Source organism: Leucopleurus acutus (assembly GCF_964270905.1).
Source record: "Leucopleurus acutus genome assembly, chromosome: 16".
Taxonomy (NCBI): domain Eukaryota; kingdom Metazoa; phylum Chordata; class Mammalia; order Artiodactyla; family Delphinidae; genus Leucopleurus; species Leucopleurus acutus.
The window spans coordinates 59545217-59571682 of record NC_139158.1 but is presented as its reverse complement, the minus strand read 5'-3'; the positions used below and the strand labels follow the sequence as shown (position 1 = coordinate 59571682).

The window sequence follows — 26466 nt, the reverse complement described above, 5'->3', positions numbered from 1 at the left end:
AGCACCCTCTGCCCACTTCCTCTACAGAACTGCTAAGAGACACCCTTTGAAAACCCCTGATCCAGCCCACCTCCTCCAGGACCCCACACACCTCCTGGGAGTTGGGCACCTCTTAGAGGGAAACAGGATACTCCTGAGGGTATTGAGGGAAGTGTGTCCCCTTCTCTTATCCCCACGTGGGCCCTGACCCTGTGTGACCTGTGGGCTGGCTCCCTTACTGACCTTATGTCATCTAGGACAGACCTTGTCCTGCCCTCCCTCCTACCCCAACTTACAGTCAGGCCCAGTGCTTCCTGTAGACAAAGATGACAGAGACACCGACCACCAACAGCACCTTGGGGCCTAGGAGGAGAACTACCAGGAGAGGAGAAGACAGCTCTGGGCCTGGAAATCATCAAGGGACAAGAGGAGCGATTAGAGGGATCACACAGGAGCCATTCCCAAGGGCCTCGACTTACTCCATCTGAGGCCACCTGGGCCCATCAGCACTCTGAGGCTTTGACCGGCATCCTGGGCTCAAGCTTGAGGCAGAAATCAGCATACAGGAGTCCCTCATTCTCCTACTCTCTTTTCTCAGGCTGCAAGGGTGTTATTACTTGAAGAGAAAATGTCAGAAGTGAAAATAACTGTGAGACAAGAGAAAATTCAGCAAATCCTAATAGTCTCTCACTAGGCTGCCATCCCATCTTCAACCAGCCACCAGGAAAATTATGGAGAAATAGACAAGGCAGCTAGAGTTATTTGGAAATACCACCACCAATATTAATTTGTCTAAACTTTGAAAATATTGGAAAAGTGTCCTAAGGAGCACAGATCATAGAAAGGGGTTTAAAAGTATGTGTGATTTAAAAGGGTTGGAACAGAATCCCCAGAACCTGTGCATATGTTACCTTACATGTCAAAAGGGATTAGCAGTAGTGATTTGTTAAGGATCTTGAGATGGGCACATTTTCCTAGTGGAGGCCATGTAAGCACAAAGATTCTTATAAGTAAAAGATTGAGGCAGAACAGTTGGAGGAGATGTGATGTCAGAAGGAGAGGTCAGACTGATGTGAGGCTCTTTGCCAAGGACTGTGGACACCTCTGGGAGTTGGAAAAGGCAAGGAAATGGATTCTTCTCTAGAGCCCAGCCACCCATTGTAGACTTCTGACCTCTACAACTGTATGATAATGCATTTGTCTTGTATTAAATCACTAAATGTGGTAATTACTTACACTGACTATAGGAACCTAATTCAAGGAGAACAGATATGAATAAATGGATATGCATGAGTTAAAGTGCATAACTTCTGGGTAGAAAAATTGGGAAGAAGGAAGATGTGCTGATGGCAATTGAGAGGTAAAGGGAAAAAGTAAAAAGCAGGGGGATGGGATTTAGGTTCCTGAAAGACAAAAGAGAACCAAAGAATTAGAGGACTCAGAACATTTCTCCCACTATCAAAACCAACCAACCGGGCTTCCCTGGTGGTGCAGTGGTTGAGAGTCCGCCTGCCAATGCAGGGGACACGGGTTCGTGCCCCGGTCTGGGAGGATCCCACATGCCGCGGAGCAACTAGGCCCGTGAGCCATGGCTGCTGAGCCTGTGCGTCCAGCCTGTGCTCCGCAATGGGAGAGGCCACAACAGTGAGAGGCCTGCATACTGCAAAAAAAAAAAAAAAAAAAACCAAAGCAAAACAAAACAACCAATGAACCAACCAAAAACTCCGTTAACATCTTGACTTATGCTGTACTAGTGAAGAGAGGTCCATTAGGCTAGAAATATTGTAAAAAACCCCAATACCATAAAAACAAACAATAAGAGGTGCATCCTCACACCAGACCCACTGGATGCAGCCTGCAGTGGCTGGAGCCCTCAGATGCCCGGGGTAGGCTTTGGATCCAGGGAGAAGGATCACATCAGCATCTTACACTTCTCTTCAGCCTGCCAACCTAGGTGCTCCAAAAGACATTTCCAGCTTTACTACACTAACAAGCATCATGGGTCAGGCACCCTGCAGCACCGTGAAGTACCAGCCCTGGTTGAGCCTGAGCAGAAGATGGAAGATGAAAAAGCATTTACAGGTCATACCAGACAAGATGGCATGGACTCTTCTCTCCTACTCTCCTCGTTCAGTACAACTTGAACCCTAGAAATAACACACGGGACAAGCAGGACTCTGAAGTGGAAGAGGAGGCAGACTGTCTAGGGACCTGAGGACTGGAGGAAGAACACAGCAGTCAGGAACCAAGCACAAGAGGAGACACAGGTGTGGCACTAGGAAAAAGAAAAAGTCTAAATCAATAATCTAAATTCCTGCCTCAAGAAATGAGAAATGAAGGAGCAAAATAAACCCAAAGCAAGCAGAAGGGAGGAAATAATAAAGAAAGAAGAAAAATCAGTGAAAATGAAAACAGATAAACAATAGAGAAAATAACTGAAACAAAGAGTGGGCTCTGAGATAGCCTTATCCACCAGAAGGCAGACAGCAGAAGCAAGAAGAATTACAATCCTGAAGCCTGTGGAACAAAAACCACATTCACAGAAAGATAGACAAGATGAAAAGGCAGAGGGCTATGTAGCAGATGAAGGAACAAGAAAAACAACTAAATGAAGTGGAGATAGGCAACCTTCCAGAAAAAGAATTCAGAATAATGATAGTGAAGATGATCCAGGACATCGGCAAACGAATGGAGGCAAAAATTGAGAAGATGCAAGAAATGTTTAACAAAGACCTAGAAGAACTGAAGGACAAACAAACAGAGATGAACAATACAATACCTGAAATGAAAACTACACTAGAAGGAATCAATAGCAGAATAACTAGGCAGAAGAACGGATAAATGACCTGGAAGACAGAAATGGTGGAATTCACTGCTGTGGAACAGAATAAATAAAAAAGAATGAAAAGAAATGAAGACAGCCTAAGAGACTTCTGGGACAACATTAAACGCAACAACATTTACATTATAGGAGTCCCAGAAGGAGAAGAGAGAGAGAAAGGACCAGAGAAAATATTTGAAGAGATTATAGTCGAAAACTTCCCTAACATGGGAAAGGAAATAGCCACCCAAATCCAGGAAGCACGGAGAGTCATATACAGCATAAACCCAAGGAGAAACATGCCGAGACACAGTAATCAAACTGGTAAAAATTAAAGACAAAGAAAATTTATTGAAAACAGAAAGGGAAAAATGACAAATAATATACAAGGAAACTCCCATAAGGTTAACAGCTGATTTCTCAGCAGAAACTCTACAAGCCAGAAGGGAGTGGCATGATATACTTAAAGTGATGGAAGGGAAGAAACTACAACCAAGATTACTCTACCCAGCAAGGATCTCACTCAGATTTGATGGAGAAATCAAAAGCTTTACAGACAAGCAAAAGCTAAGAGAATTCAGCACCACGAAACCAGCTTTACAATAAATGCTAAAGGAACTTCTCTAAGGGAGAAACACAAGAGAAGAGAAGGACCTACAAAAACAAACCCAAAACAATTAAGAAAATCGTCATATGAATATACGTATCTATAATTACCTTAAAAGTGAATGGATTAAATGCTCCAACCAAAAGACACATGCTTGCTGAATGGATACAAAACAAAATGCATATACATGCTCTCTACAAGAGACCGACTTCAGACCTAGGGACACATACAGACTGAAAGTGAGGGGATGGCAAAAGATATTCCATGCAAATGGAAATCAAGGGGAAGCTGGAGTAGCAATACTCATATTAGATAAAATAGACTTTAAAATAAAGAATGTTACAAGAGACGAAGAAGGACACTACATAATGATCAAAGGAACAATCCAAGAAGAAGATATAACAATTATAAATATATATGCACCCAACATAGGAGCACCTCTGTACATAAGGCAACTGCTAACAGTTAAAAGAGAAGAGCGACAGTAACACAATAATAATGCGGGGACTTTAACAGCTCACTTACACCAATGGACCGATCATCCTAAATGAAAATAAATAAGGAAACAGAAGCTTTAAATGACACAATTTAAAGACCAGATAGATATAATTGATATTTATAGGACATTCCAACCAAAAACAGCAGATTATACTTTCTTCTCAAGTGTGTATGTGACATTCTCCAGGAGAGATCACATCTTGGGTCACAAATCAAGCCTCAGTAAATTTAAGAAAATTGAAATCATATCAAACTTCTTTTCTGACCACAGTGCTATGAGATTAGAAATGAATTACAGGGGAAAAAATGTAAAAAACACAAAAACATGGAGGCGAAACAATACCTCACTAAATAACCAAGAGATCACTGAAGAAATCAAAGAGGAAATCAAAAAATATCTAGAGACAAATGACAATGAAAACACGGTGATCCAAAACCTGTGGGATGCAGCAAAAGCAGTTCTAAGAGCGAAGTTTATAGCTATACAAGCCTACCTCAAGAAACAAGAAAAATCTCAAATAAACAATCTAACCTTACACCTAAGGAAACTAGAGAAAGAAGAACAAACAAAGCCCAAAGTTATCAAAAGGAAAGAAATCATAAATATCAGAGCAGAAAATAAATGAAATAGAAACAAAGAAAACGATAGCAAAGATCAATAAAATTAAAAGGTGGTACTTGGAGAAGATAAACAAAATTGATAAACCATTAGCCAGACTCATCAAGAAAAAGAGGGAGAAGGCTCAAATGAATAAAATTAGAAATGAAAAAGTAGAAGTTACAAGAGACACTGCAGAAATAAAAAGCATCCTAAGAGACTACTACAAGCAAGTCAATGCCAATAAAATGGACAACCTGGAAGTAAAGGACAAATTCTTAGAAAGGTATAACCTTCCAAGACTGAACCAGGATGAAATAGAAAATATGAACAGACCATCACAAGTAATGAAATTGAAACTGTGATTAAAAAATCTTCCAACAAACAAAAGTCCAGGACCAGATAGCTTCACAGGTGAATAATATCAAACATTTAGAGAAGAGCTAACACCCATCTTTCTCAAACTCTTCCAAAAAATTGTGGAGGAAGGAACACTCCCAAGCTCATCCTATGAGGCCGCCATCACCCTGATTCCAAAACCAGACAAAGATACTACAAAAAAAGAAAATTACAAACCAATATCACTGATGAATATAGATGCAAAAATCCTCAACGAAATACTAGCAAACAGAATCCAACAACACATTAAAAGTATCATACACCATTGGGCTTCCCTGCTGGTGCAGTTGTTCAGAGTCTGCCTGCTGATGCAGGGAACATGGGTTCATGCCCCGGTCCGGGAATATCCCACCTGCCATGGAGCGGCTGGGCCCGTGAGCCATGGCTGCTGAGCCTGCGCGTCTGGAGGCTGTGCTCTGCAATGGGAGAGGCCACAACAGTGAGAGGCCCGCGTACCACAAAAAAAAAAAAAAAAAAGTATCAAACACCATGATCAAGTGGGATTTATCCCCGGGATGCAAGGATTCTTCAATATATGCAAATCAGTCAATATGAACAATATATTAACAAACTTAAGAATAAAAACCATATGATCATCTCAAGAGATGCAGAGAAAGCTTTTGACAAAATTTAACACTGATTTATATAAAAACTCTCCAGAAAGTGGGCATAGAGGGAAGCTACCCCAACATAATAACGGCCATATATGACAAACGCACAGCAAACATCATTCTCAATGGTGAAAAACTGAAAGCATTTCCTCTAAGTTCAGGAACAAGACAAGGATGTCCACTCTCACCACTATTATTCAACATAGTTTTGGAAGTCGTAGCCACAGCAATCAGAGAAGAAAAAGAAATAAAAGGAATATAAATTGGAAAAGAAGAAGTAAAACTGTCACTCTTTACAGATGACATGATACTATATGTAGAGAATCCTAAAGATGCTACCAGAAAACTACTAGAGCTAATCAATGAACTTGGTAAAGTTGCAAGATACAAAATTAATGCACAGAAATCTCTTGCATTCCTATACACTAATGATGAAAAATCTGAAAGAGAAATTAAGGAAACACTCCCATTTACCACTGCAACAAAAAGAATAAAATACCTAGGAATAAACCTACCTAAGGAGACAAAAGACCTGTATGCAGAAAACTATAAGACACTGATAAAAGAAATTAAAGATGATATCAACAGATGGAGAGGTATACCATGTTCTTGGATGGGAAGAATCAATATTGTGAAAATGAGTATAGTACCCAAAGCAATCTACATATTCAATGGAAACCCTATCCAATGGCATTTTTTATGGAACTAGAACAAAAAATCTTAAATTTTGTATGGAGACACAAAAGACCCCAAATAGCCAAAGCAGTCTTGAGGGAAAAAACGGAGCTGGAGGAATCAGATTCCCTGACTTCAGACTATACTACAAAGCTACAGTAATCAAGACAATGTGGTACTGGCACCAAAACTGAAACAGATCAATGGAACAAGATAGAAAGCCCAGAGGAAAACCCATACACCTATGGTCAACTAATCTATGACAAAGGAGGCAAGGATATACAATGGAGAAAAGACAGTCTCTTCAATAAGTGGTTCTGGGAAACCTGGACAGCTACATGTAAAAGAATGAAATTAGAACATTCCCTAACACCATACACAAAAATAAACTCAAAATGGATTAGAGACCTAAATGTAAGACCAGACACCATAAAACTCTTGGTGGAAAATATAGGAAGAACACTCTGACATAAATCACAGCAAGATCTTTTTTGATCCACCTCTTAGAGTAATGGAAATAAAAACAAAAAGAAACAAATGGGATCTAATGAAACTTAAAAGCTTTTGCACAGCAAAGGAAACCATAAACAAGATGAAAGGACAACCCTCAGAATGGGAGAAAACATTTGCCAACGAATCAATGGACAAAGGATTAATCTCCAAAATATATAAACAGCACATGCAGCTCAATATTAGAAAAACAAACAACCCAATCCAAAAACAGGCAGAAGACCTAAATAGACATTTCTCTAAAGAAGACATACAGATGGCCAAGAATCACATGAAAAGCTACTCAACATCACTAATTATTAGAGAAATGCAAATCAGAACTACAATGAGGTATCACCTCACACCAGTTAGAATGGGCTTCATCAGAAAATCTACAAACAACAAATGCTGGAGAGGGTGTGGAGGAAAGGGAACCCTCTTGCACTGTTGGTGGTAATGTAAATTGATACAGCCACTATGGAGATTCCTTGAAAAACTAAAAATAGAATTACCATACAATCCAGCAATCCCAGTACTGGGCATATACCCAGAGAAAACCATAATCAAAATGACACATGCACACCAATGTTCACTGCAGCATTATTTACAATACCCAGGTCATGGAAGCAACCTAAATGCTCATTGACAGACAAATGGATAAAGAAGATGTGGTACATATATACAATGGAATATTACTCAGCCATAAAAAGGAACAAAATTGTGTCATTTGTTGAGACGTGGATTGATCTAGAGACTGTCATACAGAGTGAAGTAAGTCAGAAAGAGAAAAACAAATATCGCATATTAACGCATATATGTGGGACCTAGGAAAATGGTACGGATGAACCGGTTTGCAGGGCAGAAATTGAGACACAGATGTAGAGAACAAACATATGGACACCAAAGGGAGAAAGTGGAGGGGGTTTGGGGTGGTGGTGTGATGAACTGGGTGATTGGCATTGGCATGTATACACTGGTGTGTATAAAATTGATGACTAATAAGGAAAAAAAAGAGTGGGTTCTTTTAAAAGACCAATAAAATTGAAAAACTTCTAGTACAACTGCAAAGAAAAAATGAATGACACATTTCCAATATCAGGAATGAAACAGAGGACATCACTACAGACCCTTCAGACATCAAAAGGATAGTTAGGGAATGTTATGAAAAACTATACACGCAGAACTTTGACAACTTAGAGACAATGGAACAAATACCTCAAAAAGCAGAACCTACCACAGCTCACACTATATTAAATGAATAATCTGAATAGTCTTAAATAATTCAAATTCTTTTTCAAATAAAAAAATAGATTCTCAAGGCCCAGATGGAGTCATGGAAAATTTTTGCCAAGAACTTACAGATGAATTAAAATTTTGGTGCACAAAAACAACAATAAAATACATTTTGGAAAATTTGAATTTATACTCCATTTTAAATGATATTAGGGGATTAATATTGATTATATATTAAGTGTGTACTGGTATTAGTTTTTGTAGAAAATCAAGGTCCTTAACCGTATGACCACACAATTGTGGACTCCACTGACAACTGGTTGTGCACACAGGAGTAAGTTAAAGTGAACACAATTATGCAACTTCTCTATATCTCTTGTTTAAGGGAAGTTGTTTGTTCTCCCCTTCCTCTCTTTATTCTTCCAGCAGGCAGGGACATGGTCACTCAGTGACCTAGCATTGACCCCGAAGTTGAGGACAACACCACGGGCATGTTGGAAGGAATGTGGGACTTTGAAAGGTCTTCTGGAGGAAAGACTCCTGGATGTGACTCGACCCTCTCTTGATATTACATGACAGCCTATAAGACATATTTTATTCATAGAAAGGGGGACTGTCCTTGGGACGATGCCCAGCTGAGGGGGAACCTGTCTTTAATTAGCACATATCTGTTATAAAGCCTGATGGTTCCTGTCCTCAGGGACTCAGATTCACCTTTATTAGTTTAGCCCAATCATCTGAACTAAAGGCAACAAATCTTCAACAGCAACCCCCGTCCCCCATTTCTCCCTGAGTCTCCCTCTGGGTTGTTGAAGCAGGAACAGAGATCAGAGCTGAACTGAGATCTGCATTTAGAAAATGTTCAGTGAGCGACTGTGATCATTACTAGTCCATTGTCACAAATCAGGGGACAAAGGAGCCCTGTGCAGTGACCACTCATGGTCACCTGGGTGCCAGGTTCAGACTCAAACTTCATGTCCTCAGGGTTACCCTTCCAAAATTTCACAGAGTATTAGGTGCAAGTGTCTACTGGGGTGATGTTACTGATATAGATGGAAAAGTCTAGGCTGGAGAGAGACTAAGCAGAGGTTAGAAAGGACAAGGAGGAGGGAGGTGGGTGGGTGGACAGGGAATGAGGAACTGTTAGTTGAAGAGAGCGAGAGGCAGGACTCTATGAACAGGATGATCATAGAGAACAGAATGATCTCCCTCCTTCTTATTTTCTTTCATGGATATTTATGTCAAGAGATCTATAAAGAATATGCCAAACTCTTACCAGTGGTCACTCTTGGGGGTGTGGGATTTAGGGGAGGGAACTTATTTTAAAATTCTATTTTACACCTATTGACTTCTAGATTGTTCTATAATAAGCATGAATTACTACCTTTAATATTAAATAAAAAAAGTAAAGAACTGGGTGAGTTGGAGTGGAGGCCTCACCAATACGTTCATCTGCATCCTGGTTCTTCTGGGGAGCAGAGGCCTCCAGGGTGTGGTTTTTGGTGACCGCCGGCTGTCCGTCATGCTCCACCTGGCAGGTGAGCAGCACAGCCTCCCTGTGGGCAGATGAGTTCACCAGGAGCGAGCTCGTCCGGTTAAAGGTCCCGTCCTTGTTCTCTATGAGGGTCGAGGCCATGTCCATTCGGGACACATTTCCGTTCTCCAACCAGGTCAGCTGTAGGCGCTGGGGGTAGAACTTGTTCACCTGGCAGGTGACATTCACCTGGTTCCCCACCCTGGGGTGTTGGGTAATCGTCAAGGTAGGCGGAACTGAAACAGCACAGGCAGAAGCTCTGACCTTATGGAACCAACAGGTCACAGGAGAGGGGCTGGATAACAGCTTCCAGCACAGCAAGGGAGTCACCAGAGGACAGAGCCAGGCATGCAGCAGGCGCTCAAACACCGGGGGTGTCTTTGCATAGAAATGAAATCATAAGCACACTGCAGGGCACACAGTAGGTGCTCGAGAACTGGGCTCCTAGTAGGTTAATGATGTGTGTCATCTACAAGCACAGCCCCTGGCATGCAGTTGGAATATAATAACTGCAGCAAAATATACGAGATCGCCAAGCACATAGGGGCCTGGCTTATAGTAGGTGCTCAGTAGTTGGAGAAACTATCGATAAAGTAAAGGAAACTACTCAGCACAGTGCTTGGCACACGATGGGTGTCCACCTGGCAGCTGCCGTTAAAACGGTAGTTAGTGACCAGCTCATCTAGGAGCCTGGTGATGGGGCAGGACTGTCAGGAAGTAGAATCCAGGCAATTTGAGGCCTGGAGCAAAAAGCAGGGAGGAGGAAGGGGCTGGGGCCTTGAGGGCAGGTGCGGGCTTAGGCTGGCGTGAGGGGCTTCTACCTCGGATGGTCTCAGACAAGTTGGCTGTCCCACGAAGAGGAGGGTCTCCCTGCAGGGTGATGTGGGTCACCTCGCAGATGACCTGGGAGCGAACATCCCCCGGGGCCAGCACCACCTTGGTTGTGCTGGAGATGCTGTAGGAAACGTTGTTTCCCTCTGGTTCCACGTCGGTCTGGGAGGCTGAGAGCTCATTGCCATTTTTGAACCATTTCAGGGAGATGTTTCTGGGGGTGAACCCGTGGGATTTGCAGGTGAAGCTCACTGTCTGCTCAGGTGTGACCCTCACTGTGGGGCCTGATACCACAGGAGGAGAGGGTTTGGCTACAAAAGGAACATTTATAAATGATGAACATGATTGTAATTATCATCACTAATGATAAAAATGTGACGCAGTTAAGAACCACCACACATATTATGTTTTAAATTCTTCAAATAGTTCTGGGAGGGCAGTGTCATCATCCTCATCTGACAGAGGAGACACACAGGTTCCCAGAGGTGACTCTGAGTCAGGGGCAGGGCTGACATCGAATTCCAGGCCTGAGTTCAAAGTCCACCTTCTTACATCTGCCAGGTGATTTCCCACCAGTTTGGGCAAAGGAACAAAAGTACTGATTGGTCTCACTCTCCTATTAACTGTTCCTAGCTGGGCTCCCCCTGGAAAACTTAGGTAAGTTCGGAGAAGTGTTCACAGAAGTAAATGCAGGGGAAGCGGGGTCATAGCGGGACCACATGGAAGCTGAGTCAGGCTGACCGTCCAACGAGAGCTGTGGCCATGGCACCTCCCAGCTCCTCGTCTGTGAAAGGGAACAGCAGGCATTACCCTTCCCGGGCTTCAGTGACGGTTAAATTAGGCAGTGGGAGCATTTTTGCTATGAGTAAAACACAAGATGATTCACAAAACCAACAGACACAGATATCTCTTTAACCTGGACTGTATTTATACCCAGAGCTGTCCCTTCAGGTGTTTATGAATTTACTGCATAGTTTTCATTCTTTCCACGAATATTTCAGTAGGACTAATGTATCAATCCCTGAATTTCAAAGGAAGGGGGCAAAGGGATGTTTTTCTGAGTCTGGGTTCTTCTCTTGGTTCAGTTTTGGGTTGAGAAGAAAGATTACTGAGTGCTGAGAAACCAGTGGTGGTTAATTTCTTAATTGTTATTAAATCTGTAGAGACACAGGCACAGGCCTATAATGCACCCAGAAACACACAAATGGGTAAATGAAACGTGAGGGTGCTTTCTCTCTTTAGAAGGTTCCTGTAGGGTGTCTCTCAATTGTTCATTGTTACTCAACACCTCCTGTAAAAGTCAGCAAACGTTACAAATGTTTGCACTTGTAAATACTTAACTTGCTTCTTAAAACTCATCAAACGTTTGAGGACATAGCAAGGAGTTACCTTAAAATGTCAAATTGTATAAACACCAGCATCCTGGACACCCCTAAAGGGACAAGATACTCTGATCAGTTACCACTTGTCCAGAGTTTCTTCAGAGCCTAAAGAGGGCCTGATCTCTCCATCACCCTCAGCTCTTTAATCCCCTCGCCAGCCCTGTGAGAGAGGCCCAAGAGTGACTCCATATATGGGATGAGGCTCAGGGAGGACGAAGCTGGACAAGGGCACCCAGCAAGTAAAGGTCAGAGCTCATCTCACTGCACGCAGGACAGATCGATTTTAGTGTCACTGTTCGTTATCCTCGATCCTCAGTGTCTGTTTCTGGACAAAGTAGATACAAGCACCACGTGGTAAGATGAGCGAGGATATATGTAAAACACAGAGCCTGACATAGAGTAGGTGCTTAATCAATAACACCCATAATTTGTAAAAAATGAACAACACCCATGATTGTTATCATAAGATCTGGCCATTCTAGTTCTAAAACAAAAGTACAACAGAAACACCAAGAAGAGTCTCAAATCGTGCTCCATGTAGCTGTCGTACAAAAATCCACAGGAAAAAACTAGTAGAAACACCAAATTATAAATCTGTTCCCATTTTTAAAAATAATTCCCTCAAGAAACAAGTTTGGGGAATTGGTTTTCAAAAAACACAAGAGATCACAGGCATTTCCCTGCAGATCAGCTCTTTACAGAAGCTGTAAGCATTTTGAAAGGAGGAAGAACAGATTTTGTCAGTGTCACTGCGGCGTGTTGAGACAGGAGGTCTCCAGGCTGAGCAGGGAGCATTTGCAGGCATTCCAGAGCCTGTTTACACACACACGTGTGTAAACATGGGAAGGTTTCCCCAGTGATGAAGCTCGGGTCTGAACAGGGTGGTCTGAGTTGGGAGGACGCACCTCTCAGCCCAGGTGAGCTCTGTTGGAGGTGGGGTGTGTGCCTGCCAATCGACTCCGAATGACTTTCTTGGGCGTCCTAAAAGCTGTCACCGTCACGGGCTATTCTGAAGCACTCACACCCAGGAGAGCTGTTCGTACAACCCAGGCATCACGGGTGACCCGCCTCTGTCCTGGAAAAACCACAGCTTTCCCTCTGACCTCAGAGAACACGTGACTCAGGGCTCCTCTGCCCTAGCAGGGCACCAGCATCCTCTGCAGGAGTGAAAATACTCAGCTGCCCAGGCCCACGTCGGACCAATTAAATCAGAATTTCTAGGGTGGAACCAGGGTCTAGGGATCTTTTACCATCTCTCAGGTGATTCTAATAAGTAGCCAAGGTCTAAAGGAGCCCAGCTCCACCCCAACCCCAGTTGTACTTAGTCCTGTAGAGAAAGCGACCCATCCGAGGTCCTCTGGCTCCAGCACAGCAGAGCTCACGTTGGTGGAACACGTACCATATGCCAGGATCTGCTCTAACCTCTAGACATGCGTCCCTCATTCAGTTCCTGCAGATGCTCTGTGAGGGCAGGGCTGTCACTGACGGATGAGGATATGAAGCCCCAGTGTGGGGAGGGACTCGTCAGAGGTCCCAGAGCTGGGACGGGGCAGAGCTGGGATGGAGGCCCAGGCAGGGGAGGCTCGGCCCAGGCTCTCAACCGCTGTGCACTGAGCTCAGTGATACCCAGTCCACCCCATCCAGGGCTTCCTAGATCCTCTTCAGTCATCACAGACCCCTGAAAGGCAGCGTGATTACCACCATTGCACAGATGGGGAAACTGAGGACTAGAGGGAACTGAGATATGCCCAAGATCACACAGCCTGGGAGGCCAGCACCATCGCTCCCTGAGGGGCTGTCCTGTCACCAGGTCGTTGTACCCTCAGGACATAATGCAAAGGCTGTGTGATTATCCTCTTTCTACATGTGAGGAAATGGGGCCCAGTACAGGGAACTGGGTCACAGCCTTGAAAAAACACCTCGACTGGGGGGCCCCTACTCTGTGCTGGTGATTTAGACAGAGCACCTCAAATCCTTCCAACTCTCCTGAAAGGAGACCATGATGATCACCATTTTACAGATGAGAAAACTGAGGCTGAGAGAAATGAAGGGACTGTCTCCTCACCTGCCCACTGTGCCCCAGAAGTGTTTCCTGTCACCTCCAAGCTTTCATGGCCATCAGCAGAGCAAGCGCCCCACCTTCACAAGCCCCACGCTGACCACCACCCTCCCCTTTTCCCTCTGAGATTCTTGACTTCAAGCAACTACAGGGAGGAGTGGCCTCTGAGTGCCCAGGCCTGGGGACCCTGTAGCAACAAGGGAAGACATGGGCCCCTGACACCTGAGTCTAGAATACGAACCCTTGCTCACACGGGGCCCCCAGCGCCCTCTAGGGAGCACCTCCCCCTCCTCATCCTCGGCCTGCAGAGCCAGGAATGGGCGTGCATGGTGCTGCTGGGACTGCACTGGCCCCTCTCTGTGCTGTCCACGCTACCCTTCCCGGAGCTGCTCCCCCACGAGGCCTAGTGAAGAAGCAAGATCGCAACAACGGAGAGAAAAACTCCTGGTGCTTTTAAGTGTGCTGAGCCCTGCATTTTAGGAACATTCAGCACATCATGAGACACTGTAGTATCTGTCTGATCTGTGGTAAAGCTAGACTTGCCTCCTATACAGGACTTTTTAAAATGCTTATTGCTAAAGAACAGAACAATACAAGGTTTTAAGAGGACAGGCCTGGAGTTTTCTCCACACTTGACAAGCACAGTGGGGTGTGCAGAGAGCAGGGTCGTGAGTCTAGGTACTTGGGCTCAATCTTGGCTCCCCTACCTGCTCACACATCAGGTCCTCTCTCCGAGCCCCAGTGTCCTCATATGTAAAAGGGACAACAGACGGCCCTACACTCAGACCACTGGTTATAAGGAGTAAATGCCATGAGGAAGATTCAGAATCTGACAGGTTGCTGCTCCCCTCCCCCTCCTTCCCTTCTCATCCAGGGAATCCTCTGGGCAGGTGGCCTGGGGAAGAGGACGAGCAGCCTCCTGGGAGGCGCAGATCTGAGTGGCAGTGGAGCCACTTACTAGCTGTGATTGGCTGAGCAAGGAACCGACAATCTGGGAAGTTTAGTAATATCGGCAAAATCAGGATAAAGCCACCTTGCCTGCTAATGCCTGGAGCTCTGGGAAGATTCATTTGCTACCATGACTAGGAGGGAAAGTTGGCAATATAATCACACAAATTAAAATACACATACTCTCTGATCTAGCAATGCTACTTCCAGTGGGTATTTCCCCTTTGAGGAGAGTGACACATGGAAAGGTTATCCACTGCAGTGCTGTTTCGATAGCCCGAGGTTAGGAACACCCTAGTATCCGTCAACAGGAGACTGTAAAATGAAAACGATTGTCTCCATACCCTGAATGTTAAGTAGCTGTTGAAACAATGCACAGCTCTAGGTGCTGGTATGGAATGAGGGATTTGGGATCATGTGGCTGAAAGTAGGGAGAAGTTTCCAGTCGCCTCAGGACTTAGGGCCTGAATGCGAGGAGCCTCCTGACCCTATGGGAAAACAATGAAAACATCATGTTCAATGGTTAATTCAAGGAGCTTTTATTCTTTAACTTCCATGTACCAGGCTCTTCCATGAAACCAGTTCCAATGCTGGTACAGGAAAGAGCCTGGCCTGGAATCAGATTGGGTTCTGGAAGGATCCCCTCACTCACTGACCATGGGACTGTGGTCTGGGTTCCAGTCACCTCTTGGCCTCAGGCCACCATCTGTACATGGAGGGTTGGGCAGACAGTGTCAAAAGGTCTCTCCTGTGTCACAGTCCAGGATTCAGGAGTTAGGAAGAGGATCCAGGGTCTTTGTCAGAAAACTCTTAATGAGTGCCTTTGCTGCCTCAATGGGGCAGCCCCTAAGTCACCCACATGGGGAACCTCTTCCCTGGGGAGGGACATTCTGAGTTGACCCAGCTCTGCTGGAAGCCTTCAGTGCCTCTGTGAGTCGGTCCCTGAATCACAGGAGGGTTTTCCCAACAGACCCCCAGGAAACACTCAACCTCTGGGCATCTCCTCTAGCCCGGGCCGTCAGAGTAAACACAGAACCTATGCCTCTAGGAATTTCTTCTCAGTGTGATGTTTCTGAAGAGGAAATAAAGAAACCCTGCCCTGGATAGACTTCTCTTTGGAAGGGGAGAGAACATAAGTTCCACGGGAGAAGAGCCTTGTCTGCTTTGTTCACTGCTGCTTCCACAACATCTGGAGCAGGGCCTGGCACACAGTAGGTGCTCGATAGGTGCTGAATAAAGACAAGACTCAGCCACATTGAGGGGGGCACTCTCTGGAGGCAGGAGGTGATACCTGGGCTGTGACGGGGCAAGTCGCTCAGACCTTCAGTTCCCTCAGACCTGGAACCAAAGGGCTAGACGGGATGGAAAAGACAAGGGCTGTGGAGCCAGGCAGACTGGACTTCCAGACTTTTCCCAGCTTTCCCAGTTGTGGGGCCTTTGGCAAGTAGCACAACCTCTGCAGGCCTCAGTTTCCCTGATCTGTAGAAGGGAGTGAAATCAGATCATGATATAAACACCCACTGCTGCACTTGATCCTTTTTTTTTTTCTTTTTTCTCAAAGGGTGGAGGGCATTCTTGTTGACTTGTTGTCACAGACCAGGGGGACAAAAGAGACCCAGGCCATACTCACCACTCACAGTGAGATGAGTGCCTGGTCCAGACTTAAACTCCACGTCAGGGTTTCCTCTCTTGAACTTCACACAGTAGTACATACCGGTGTCTGCTGGCGTGATGTTACTGATGCGGATGGAAAAGTCCATGTTGTTTCTCCTTGTAGTATCTGCAACAGTTGTTACTCGAGGGAAGGGGACTCCGCTGACACTGTAGATTAACTCCCGGCCTGGCCCTGTGCCCCTGAACCAACTGACGGGCCCCACGGGGAGCAGGAAGGTCACGTCGCAGCGCAGAGTGGCCGTCTCTCCTGCTGCAACTGAAACTGACCTGTCAGGCTGAATCACCTGCAGCTCGTCCTCACCTGCCACTCCTGGAGGGAAACACAATCCAGTTACTTATTCATCCTTAGGTGATCCAGTAGGTTTTCTCAGTTATTTATCAACAACAGTTTTCATTAACTTAGTGCACCATGAGCCAGCCTTGAACTCAGCCCATTGCGTGTATATTGCATGCAACCTGCACAATGAACCTATAACGTGAGACCCTAATACAAGAGAGGAATTGAGTCACAGAGAGGTTAAATGATGTGGCAGAGAATGAGTTTGAGTACTTGAGCCCTCATTGGAAGTGTCATACTTCATCAAATATTTCTGGCTGTTCACTTTGTGGCCTCCTGGAGTGCTGCACTTCTGGCCTTTGCATTAGGTGGGACCACATGGCTTCTTTAGACCACTGAGTTGTGAGGAGAAGTGATGGATATATTTCGTAGGTTATTCATTTATCTGCAAGAGGCTTTATGGACCAACTTCCATCTTCCCCAGAGATCCACATTCTCATGATGAGGCTGGCTCCAACAACCTGGATACTTGAGTGGCAGTGATGTGCAGAGCTCCCAACACAATGAACATTTAGTTTAAGAAGAAAGTAAAACATTGTTTCAAGTCCCTAGCATTTTTTCCCAATGACATAGTCCTGTTTTATTAGTTACCTAAGGCTGCTGTAATAAATTATCAAAAATTTAGTGGCTTGAAGTGACAGTTTTATTATAATTCTGGATGTCAAAGGACCAGAAATGGTATTACTGGACTAAAATCAAGGAGTTAGTTGGGCTACATTTCTTCTGGATGCTCTGATCATTGTCTCTCCAAATTTTTGAGACTGTCTACACTCCTTTTCGCATGGTTTCCATCTTCTTATGACTCTAATGTTGCTTCCATTGTCACTTGTACTTCTCTAACTTTGGCTTTCCTGCCTCATTCTTATAAGGTTATATTGGGCCCACAATGATAATCTAGGATATTCTCCCCATAGCAAGGGTCTTAACTTAATCACTTTTACAAAATCTCTTTTTCCAAGTAAAGTAAAATATTCACAGGTGAGTATAGGGCATAGATCTCTTTGGGGGGGCTACTTTTTCTTTTTACTTGATTTATAATTTTTTTATACTGAAGTATTGTTGATTTACAGTGTTTTGGTAATTTCTGCTATACAAAAATTGACTCATTTATACATACATATATTCTTGTATATACATATATACATTCTTTTTTTTAATATATTCTTTTCCATTATGGCTTACCATAGCATACTGAATATAGTTCTCTGTGCTATATAGTAGGACCTTGTTGTTTATCCATTCCATATATAACAGATTACATTACCCCTACCCTCTCTTCCTTGGCAACCACAAGTTTGTTCTCTATGTCCGTGAGTCTGTTTCTGTTTTGTAGATAGGTTCCGTTGTCTCATCTTTATTTGGGGGGGAGGTCCATGTGGCATAGCTTGCGGGATCCTAATTCCCCAACCAGGGATCGCACCCAGGCCCCCTGAAGTGGAAACGTGGAGTCCTAACTACTGGACCACCAGAGAATTCCCTGTGTCATCTTTTAGATTCCACATATAAAGATCATATGGTGTTTCTCTTTTCTCTTTCTGACTTACTTCACTTAGTATGATAATCTCTAGTTGTGTCCATGTTGCTGCAAATGACATTATTTCATTCTTTTTTATGGCTGAATAGTATCCCATTGTATATATGTACCACATCTTCTTTATCCATTCATCTGTCGATGGACTTTTAGGTTGTTTCCATGTCTTAGTTATTGTGAATAGTGTGCTATATGAACATAGGGGTGCATGTATCTTTTTGGATAAGAGTTTTGTCTGGATATATGCCCATGAGTGGGATCACTGGATCATATGGTAATTCTATTTTTATTTTTCTGAGGAACCTCCATATTGTTTTCCATAGTGGCTGTACCAACTTACATTCCTGCCAACAGTATAGGAGAGTTCTCTTTTCTCCACATCCTCTCCAGCATTTGTTATTTGTAGAGATTTTAAGGGTGACCATTCTGACTGATGTGAGGTGGTACCTAATTTTAGTTTTGATTTGCATTTCTCTAATAATTAGTAAGCATCTTTTCATGTGCCTATTGGCCATTTGTATTTATTCTTTGGAGAAATGTTGTTGAGTTGTATGAGCTGTTTGTATATTTTGGAAAGCAAGCCCTTGTTGGTCAAATCCTTTGTGAATATTTTCTCCCATTCAGTAGGTTGTTTTTTTGTTTTGTTTATGGTTTCTTTTGCTATGCAAAAGCTTGTAAGTTTGATTAGGTCCCATTGTTTGTTTTTATTTCTATTGCCTTGGGAGAAGGACCTAAGAAAACTTTGGTATAATTTATGTCAAAAAATGTTTTGCCTATGATCTCTTCTAGGAGTTTTATGGTGTCATGACTTATGTTTAAGTCTTTAAGTCATTTTGAGTTTATTTTTTTGTATTGTGAAAGGGTATGTTCTAATTTCATCGATTTACATGCAGCTGTCCAACTTTCCCAACACCACTTGCTGAAGAGACTTTTTCCCATTATATATTCTTGCTTCTTTTGTCAAAGATTAATTGACTGTAAGTGTGTGGGTTTATTTATGTGCTCTCTATTCTGTTCCATTGATCCATATGTCTGTTTTTGTGCCAATACCATGTTGTTTTGAGTACTGTAGCTTTGTAGTATTGTCTGAAGTTTGGGAGGGTTATGCTTCATGCTTTGTTCTTTTTATTCAGGATTGCTTTGGCAATTCTGAGTCTTTTGTGGTTCCATATAAATTTTAGGAGTATTTGTTCTAGTTCTGGGGAAAATGTCATTGGTAATTTGATAGGGATTGAATTAAATCTGTAGATTGCTTTGGGTAGTATGGCCATTTTAACAATATTAATTCTTCCAATCCAAAAGCATGGGATATCTTTCCTTTTCTTTGAATAATCTTCAGTTTCCTTTATTAATGTTTTATAGTTCTCAGTGTATAAGTCTTTCACCTCCTTAGTCAGGATTATTCCTAAGTATTTTATTTTGGGGGGTGTGAGTTTTAAAGGTATTGTTTTTTTTACATTCCCTTCCTGATATTACATTGTGAGTGTAAAGAAATGTAACCAATTTCTCTATATTAATCTTGTATCCTGCTACCTTGTGGCATTTGTTGATCAGTTCTAGTAGTTTTTGTGTGGAGTCTTTAGGATTTTCTATATATAGTATCATGTCATCTCCATATAATGACAATTTTACCTCTTTCCTTCCAATTTAGATACATTTTATTTCTTTTTCTTGTCTGATTTCTGTAGCTGGGACTTCCAATACTATGTTGAATAGAAGAGGTGAGAGTGGGCATCCTTGTCTTTTTCCAGTTTTTAGTGGAAAGTCTTTCAGATTTTCACCATTGAGTATTATTTTAGCTGTGCGTTTGTCATAAATAGTTTTGTTCCCTGTATACCCACTTTAGTAAGAGTTTTTATCATGAATTGATGTTGAATTTTGTGAAACGTTTTTTCTGCATCTATTGAGATGATCATGTGGTATTGTTTCTGGGGTGTATCATATTGATTTATTTCTGTATGTCAAAACATTCTTGTGAACTTTGGATGAATCCAACTTGTCCGTGGTGTATGATCTTGTTTATGTGTTGTTGGATTTGGTTTGCTAATGTTTTGTTGAGAATTTTTGTATCTATATTCATCAAAGATATTGGCTTGTAATTTTCTTTTTTGGTGGTGTCTTTGTGTGGTTGTGATATCAGGGTAATGGTGGCTTCATAGAATGTCTTTGGGAGTGTTCCCTCCTCTTCAACTTTTTGGAGGAGTTTGAGAAGGATCAGTATAAGTTCTTCTATGTATGTTTGGTAGAGTTCACCTGTGAAGCCATCTGGTCCTGGACTTTTGTTTGTAGGAAGTTTTTTATTACAGATTCTACTTCACCTCTCATGATCAGTCTGTTCAAATTATCTATTTCTTCTTGATTCATTATTGGTGGGCTGTATGTTTCTAGAAACTTGTCCATGTCTTCTATGTTGTCGAATTTGTTGGCATATAATTGTTCATAGTATTCCCTTATGTTTTTTTGTATTTCTGCAGTATCAAATGTAATGTCTCCTTTTTCATTTCTTATTTTGTTTATCCAGGATCTCTCTCTTTTCTTCTTGGTCAGCCTGGCCAAAGGTTTGTCAATCTTGTTACCCTTTCAAAGAACCAATTCTTGGTTTTATTGATTTTTTTCTACTGTTTTTTAATCTCTATTTTATTTCCTCTCTGATATTTATTATTTCCTCCCTTCTGCTGGCTTTACATTTTGTTTGTTCTTTTTTTCTAATTCTTTTAAGTGGTAGGCTATGTTGTTTATTTGAGAATTTTCTTGTTTCTTTGATGAAGGCTATGAACTGTATTGCTATGAACTTCCCTCTAAGGACTGCATTTGTTGCATCCCATAGATTTTGTATTGTTGTGCTTTCATTGTCATTTGTCTCAAGGTATTTTTTAAATTTCCTCTTTGATTTCATCCTCAACCCATTGGTTTTTTAGTAGCATTTTATTTGGTCTCCATGTAATCTTTTTCTTCATTTCTTTTTCTGCGGTTGATTTTAGTTGAATGCTGTTGTGTTCAGAAAAGATGTTTGAGATAATTTCTATACTCTTAAATTCACTGAGGTCTGTTTTGTGTCCCAATATGTGATCATTCCTAAAGAATGTTTCATGTGCACTTGAAAAGAATGTGTAGTCTGTTTTTCTTTTTAATGTAAAGTCTTGAAAATATCAATGAAGTCCAACTGTTCTATTGTATCATTTAGGACATTCTGTCTAGAAGATCTATCCATTGATGTGAGTGGGGTGTTAAAATCTAATTATTGTATTCCTGTCAATTTCTCCCTTTATTTCTGTTAGTATTTGTTTTATGTATTTGGCTGCTCCTATATTATGTGCATATATGTTGACTAGTGTAAAATCCTCTTCTTATGTTGAGCCTTTTATCATTATATAGTGTCCTTCTTTATCTTTAGGGCCTTTGTTTTAAAGTCTATTTTGTTTGATATGAGTATTGTGACCCCCACTTTCTTCCCATTTCTTTTTGCATGAAATATCTTTTTCCATCCCCTTACTTTCAATCTATGTGTGTCTTTTGCCCTAAACTGGGTCTCCTGTAGGCGGCATATTGTAGGCTCTTGTTTCTTTATCCAATCTGCCACTCTGTACCTTTTGATTGGAGCTTTCAGTCCATTGATATTTAACGTAAATTTTTCTTTTTTTGTGGTATGCGGGCCTCTCACTGTTGTGGCCTCTCCTGTTGCGGAGCACAGGCTCTGGACGCACAGGCTCATTGGCCATGGCTCACGGGCCCAGCCACTCTGCGGCATGTGGGATCTTCCCGGACCAGGGCACGAACCCGTGTCCCCTGCCTTGGCAGGCGGACTCTCAACCACTGTGCCACCAGGGAAGCCCCAACGTCATTATTGATAGCTATGTATTTATTGCCATTTTGAGCCTGTTTTCCCATTGATTTTGTATTTCTTCTTTGTCCCTTTCATTTTCTTTTTGTGGTTTAATGATTTTCTTTTATATTATACTTATTTCTCTTCTTTCTGGTTTTTGTGAGTCTGTTGTATGTTTTTGATTTGTGGTTACCTGTTTTTCAAGTATATTAACCCCATCTATATCTACATGCCTTAGACTGGTAGTCATAGAGGCTCAAACACATTCTATGAAATGAAAACAAATGTACATTTTCTTACTCTCCTCCCCCACATTTTATCAGTATGATTCTGATGTCCTCTTTTACATATTTATGTTCATCCTTTTGCTGTTCATTGTGGTTATCATCACTTTCAAATATTTTTTTTTGATTTTTTAAATCTGCATACTAGCTTATTTAAGTGATTGGCTTTCTAACTGTGATTTTGTCTTTCCTATATATTCTTACTTCTTTTCTAGAGAAGACCTTTCAATATTTCCTTTAGAAAAGGTTTAGTATTGCTATTTTCTTTTAGCTTTGCTTGTCTGAGAAATTCTTTATCTCTCCTTCTATTCTAAAAGATAATCTTTCTGGGTAGAGTATTATAGGTTGCAGATTTTTCCTTTTCAGGGCTTTGAATATATCTTGCCACTTCCTTCTGGCTTGCAAAGTGTCTGTAGAGAAATCTGCTGATAGCCTTATAGGGGTTTCCTTGTAATTAACTCTTTGTTTTTCTCTTGCTGCCTTTAGAATCCCCTCTTTATCAACTTTTGCCATTTTTTATTAGAATACATCTTAGTGTAGGTCTCTTTGGGCTTACCTTGTTTGGGACCCTCTGTGCTTCCTGTACTTGGATATCTGTTTCCTTCTTTAGGTGTGGGAAGTCTTCAGCCATAATTTCTTCAAATACATTTTTGATCCCCTTTTCTCTTTCTTTCCTTTCTGGAATCCCTATTATGTGTAGAGTGGCAAACTTTATATTATCCCATAGGTCTCTTATACTGCTTTCATTTTTTTTTTTTCATTTGGTTTTCTGTCTGCTGTCCTGATTGGGTGATTTCCATTATTCTATCTTCCAGATCACTTATTTGTTCTCCTGCATTATTCGTTCTGCTATTCATTGCCTTTAGTTCACTTTTCATCTCAGCAAATGAGTTTTCTATTTTTTCTTGGTTCCTCTTCATAGTTTCTAGTTCCTTTTTACAGTGTTCTGCATTTCTGTTGATACCCTTTCTTAATTCCTTCAGTATTTTCATTATCTCCTTTTTGAAATCTGTGTCTATTAGGCTAAAGAGTGCTGTTTCATTGTTTATTCTTTCAGGGGAATTCTCTTGGTCTTTTAACTGGGATTGGCTCCTCTGCATCTTCATTTTACTTATATTTTTCTTATTCTGTGAGTTTAGGAGAAAAAATTATCTACTGTGGTCTTGGAAGACTATTTATATGTGGGAGTGTCCCTGTGTAGCTTGTGTGGGTTTAACATTTTTGATGTGAGGGCTGTTTTTAGTATGGATGCCTGCCAACTCTTTCCTCAGTGTGTGTTGGCCATTATCCCCTTGGTAGGGGGTATGCAGATGCAGTGGTTGGTGCCCGGTCCTGGGGTTCTTGGCAGCAGTGGTGGCTCACACGTGCCTTGGAGCATGTGATGGGAGTGGAGGCAGCTCTCAACCACTCCTGTAGCCCCAGGGGGCAGCAGAGGCATATTGTAACTGCTCCTTGTGACTGCTCCTGAAGCAAAGGGTTGGTGGTGGTGACTGACAATAGCTCCTGGAGCTTGTGTAGGCAGTGTCCTGCCACCTGAAAGCATGCCTGGGGAAAAAGGCTGCAATGGCATGTCCTGCTCCTCCCCTCACACATCCCCCAAACAATGGTGCCTGGCCTCTAAGGTGGCCCATGCTTCCTCTGCATACACCCTCAGGTGGGGTTGCACCAGGCTCCAGGCCCTTCAGTCTGTTTCCACACAGACCACCCCAATCCTTTCCCAGGGTCTGATCTCTGAATCCCAAGCTTCAGCACCCAGCCACCCACTGCATGGGCAGATGAACATCTCAGGATGGGGAGTGCAGGGCCGTGGCACTGACCATCTGTGCCAGTCTCTCTCCATTCTAGCTGCTGCAAACCAGTTGTTACATTCTCTTCTGAGGCTCTGAAGCTCCCCACCTGTCCTAGCTGATCTCCCCACTGGTGAGGGGACTTGCCAGGGTGCAGAACCTTTCCTCTTTCACAGCTCCCTCCAAGGGGTACAGGTCCCATCCAGATTCCTGTCTCATTTTCATTATTTTTTCTTTTGTCCCACCCGGTTACGTGGAGAATTTCTTGTCCTTTCAGAAGTCTAAGTTCTTCTGCCAGTGTTCATTAGATACTCTGTGAGAATTATTCCACGTGTAGATATATTTTTGATATATTTGTGGGAGGAGTTGAGCTTCACATCATCCTAGTCCACCATCTTGATTACTCCTCCTATACTGAGGGAGTATTTTCTGTCTACCACACACATCTGTCCTGACAGTTACAGAAATCAGTTGCCATAAGAAAACTCTAGGACTTCCGGGAAGATGGCAGAAGAGTAAGACACGGAGATCACCTTCCTCCCCACATATACACCAGAAATACATCTACAGGTGGAACAACACCTACAGAACACCTACTGAACGCTGGCAGAAGACCTCAGACCTCCCAAAAGGCAAGAAACCCCCCACGTACCTGGGTAGGGAAAAAGAAAAAAGAATAAACAAAGACAAAAGGATAGGGACGGGACCTGCACCAGTGGGAGGGAGCTGTGAAGGAGGAAAGGTTTCCACACACTAGGAAGCCCCTTCGCGGGCGGAGATTGCGGGTGGCGGAGGAGGAAAGCTTCGGAGCCACGGAGGAGAGCACAGCAACAGGGGTGTGGGGGGCAAAGCGGAGAGATTCCCGCACAGAAGATCGGTGCCGACTGGCACTCCCCAGCCCGAGAGACTTTTCTGCTCACTCACCGGGGCGGGCGGGGCTGGGAGCTGAGGCTCGGGCTTTGGTCGGAGCACAGGGAGAGGACTGGTGTTGGCGGCATGAACACAGCCTGCAGGGGGTTAGTGCGCCACGGCTGGCCGGGAGGGAGTGCAGGGAAAAGTCTGGGCCTGCCGAAGAGGCAAGAGAGTTTTTCTTCCCTCTTTGTTTCCTGGTGCACGAGGAGAGGGGATTAAGAATGCTGCTTAAAGGACCTCCAGAACTGGGCGCGAGCCGCGGCTAAAATCGCAGACCCCAGAGACGGGCATGAGATGCTAAGGCTGCTGCTGCTGCCACCAAGAAGGCTGTGTGCGAGCACAGGTCACTATCCACACTCTTCTTCCAGGGAACCTGTGCAGCCCACCACTGCCAGGGTCCCGGGATCCAGGGACAACTTCCCCAGGAGAACGCACGGCGTGCCTCAGTCTGGTGCAACGTCACTCCGGCCTCTGCCGCCACAGGTTCACCCTGCACTCCGTGCCCCTCCCTCCCCCAGGCTTGAGTGAGCCAGAGCCCCCGAATCAGCGGCTCCTTTAACTCCGTCCTGTTTGAGCGAAGAACAGACGCCCTCCAGCGACCTACACGCAGAGGCGGGGCCAAATCCAAAGCTGATCCTTTGGGAGCTGTGAGAACTAAGAAGAGAAAGGGAAATCTCTCCCAGCAGCCTCAGAAGCAGCGGATTAAAGCTCAACAATCAACTTGATGTACCCTGCATCTCTGGAATACATGAATAGACAACGAATCATCCCAAATTGAGGAGGTGGACTTTGAGAGCAAGATTTATGATTTTTTCCCGTTTTCCTCTTTTTGTGAGTGTGTATGTGTATGCTTCTGTGTGAGATTTTGACTGTATAGCTTTGCTTCCACCATTTGTCCCAGGGTTCTATCCATCTGTTTCTTTGTTTTTTCTCTTAATAATTATTTTTTATTTTAATAACTTTATTATATTTTATCTTACTTTATTTTATTTTACTTTATCTTCTTTCTATTTTTCCTTCCTTCCCTCCTTCCTTCCTTCCTCCCTCCCTCCCTCACTCCTTTCTTTCTTTCTACTTCTACTAATTATTTCTTTCTACTTGTTCTCCATTTTCTTCTGAGCTGTGTGGATGAAAGGCTCTTGGTTCTCCAGCCAGGAGTTAGTGCTGTGCCTCTGATGTGTGAGAGCCAACTTCAGGACACTGGTCCACAAGAGACCTCCCAGCTCCACATAATATCAAATGGCAAAAATCTCCCAGAGATCTCCATCTCAACACCAGCACCCAGCTACACTTAACGACCAGCAAGCTACAGTGCTGGACATCCTATGCCAAACAACTAGCAAGACAGGAACACAACCCAACCCATTAGGAGAGCGGCTGCCCAAAATCATAATAAGTCCACAGACACCTTGAAACACACCAACAGACATGGACCTGCCCACCAGAAAGACAAG

At 43.1% G+C, this 26466-nt stretch overlaps 1 protein-coding gene across 1 annotated transcript in view; it reads right to left on the bottom strand.

Moving 5' to 3' along the window:
• Positions 1 to 277: 277 nt before the first annotated feature.
• LOC309973526 (tyrosine-protein phosphatase non-receptor type substrate 1-like) overlaps positions 278 to 26466 on the bottom strand; it is a gene marked incomplete at both ends in the record, with an annotated part of 39267 nt that continues 13078 nt past the window's right edge. The window contains 4 exons of the mRNA XM_082857814.1: positions 278 to 342; positions 9351 to 9680; positions 10266 to 10586; positions 16295 to 16648. Of these exons, the coding sequence (XP_082713940.1) occupies positions 278 to 342; positions 9351 to 9680; positions 10266 to 10586; positions 16295 to 16648 (1070 nt within the window). The remainder of the gene's footprint in view (positions 343 to 9350; positions 9681 to 10265; positions 10587 to 16294; positions 16649 to 26466) is intronic.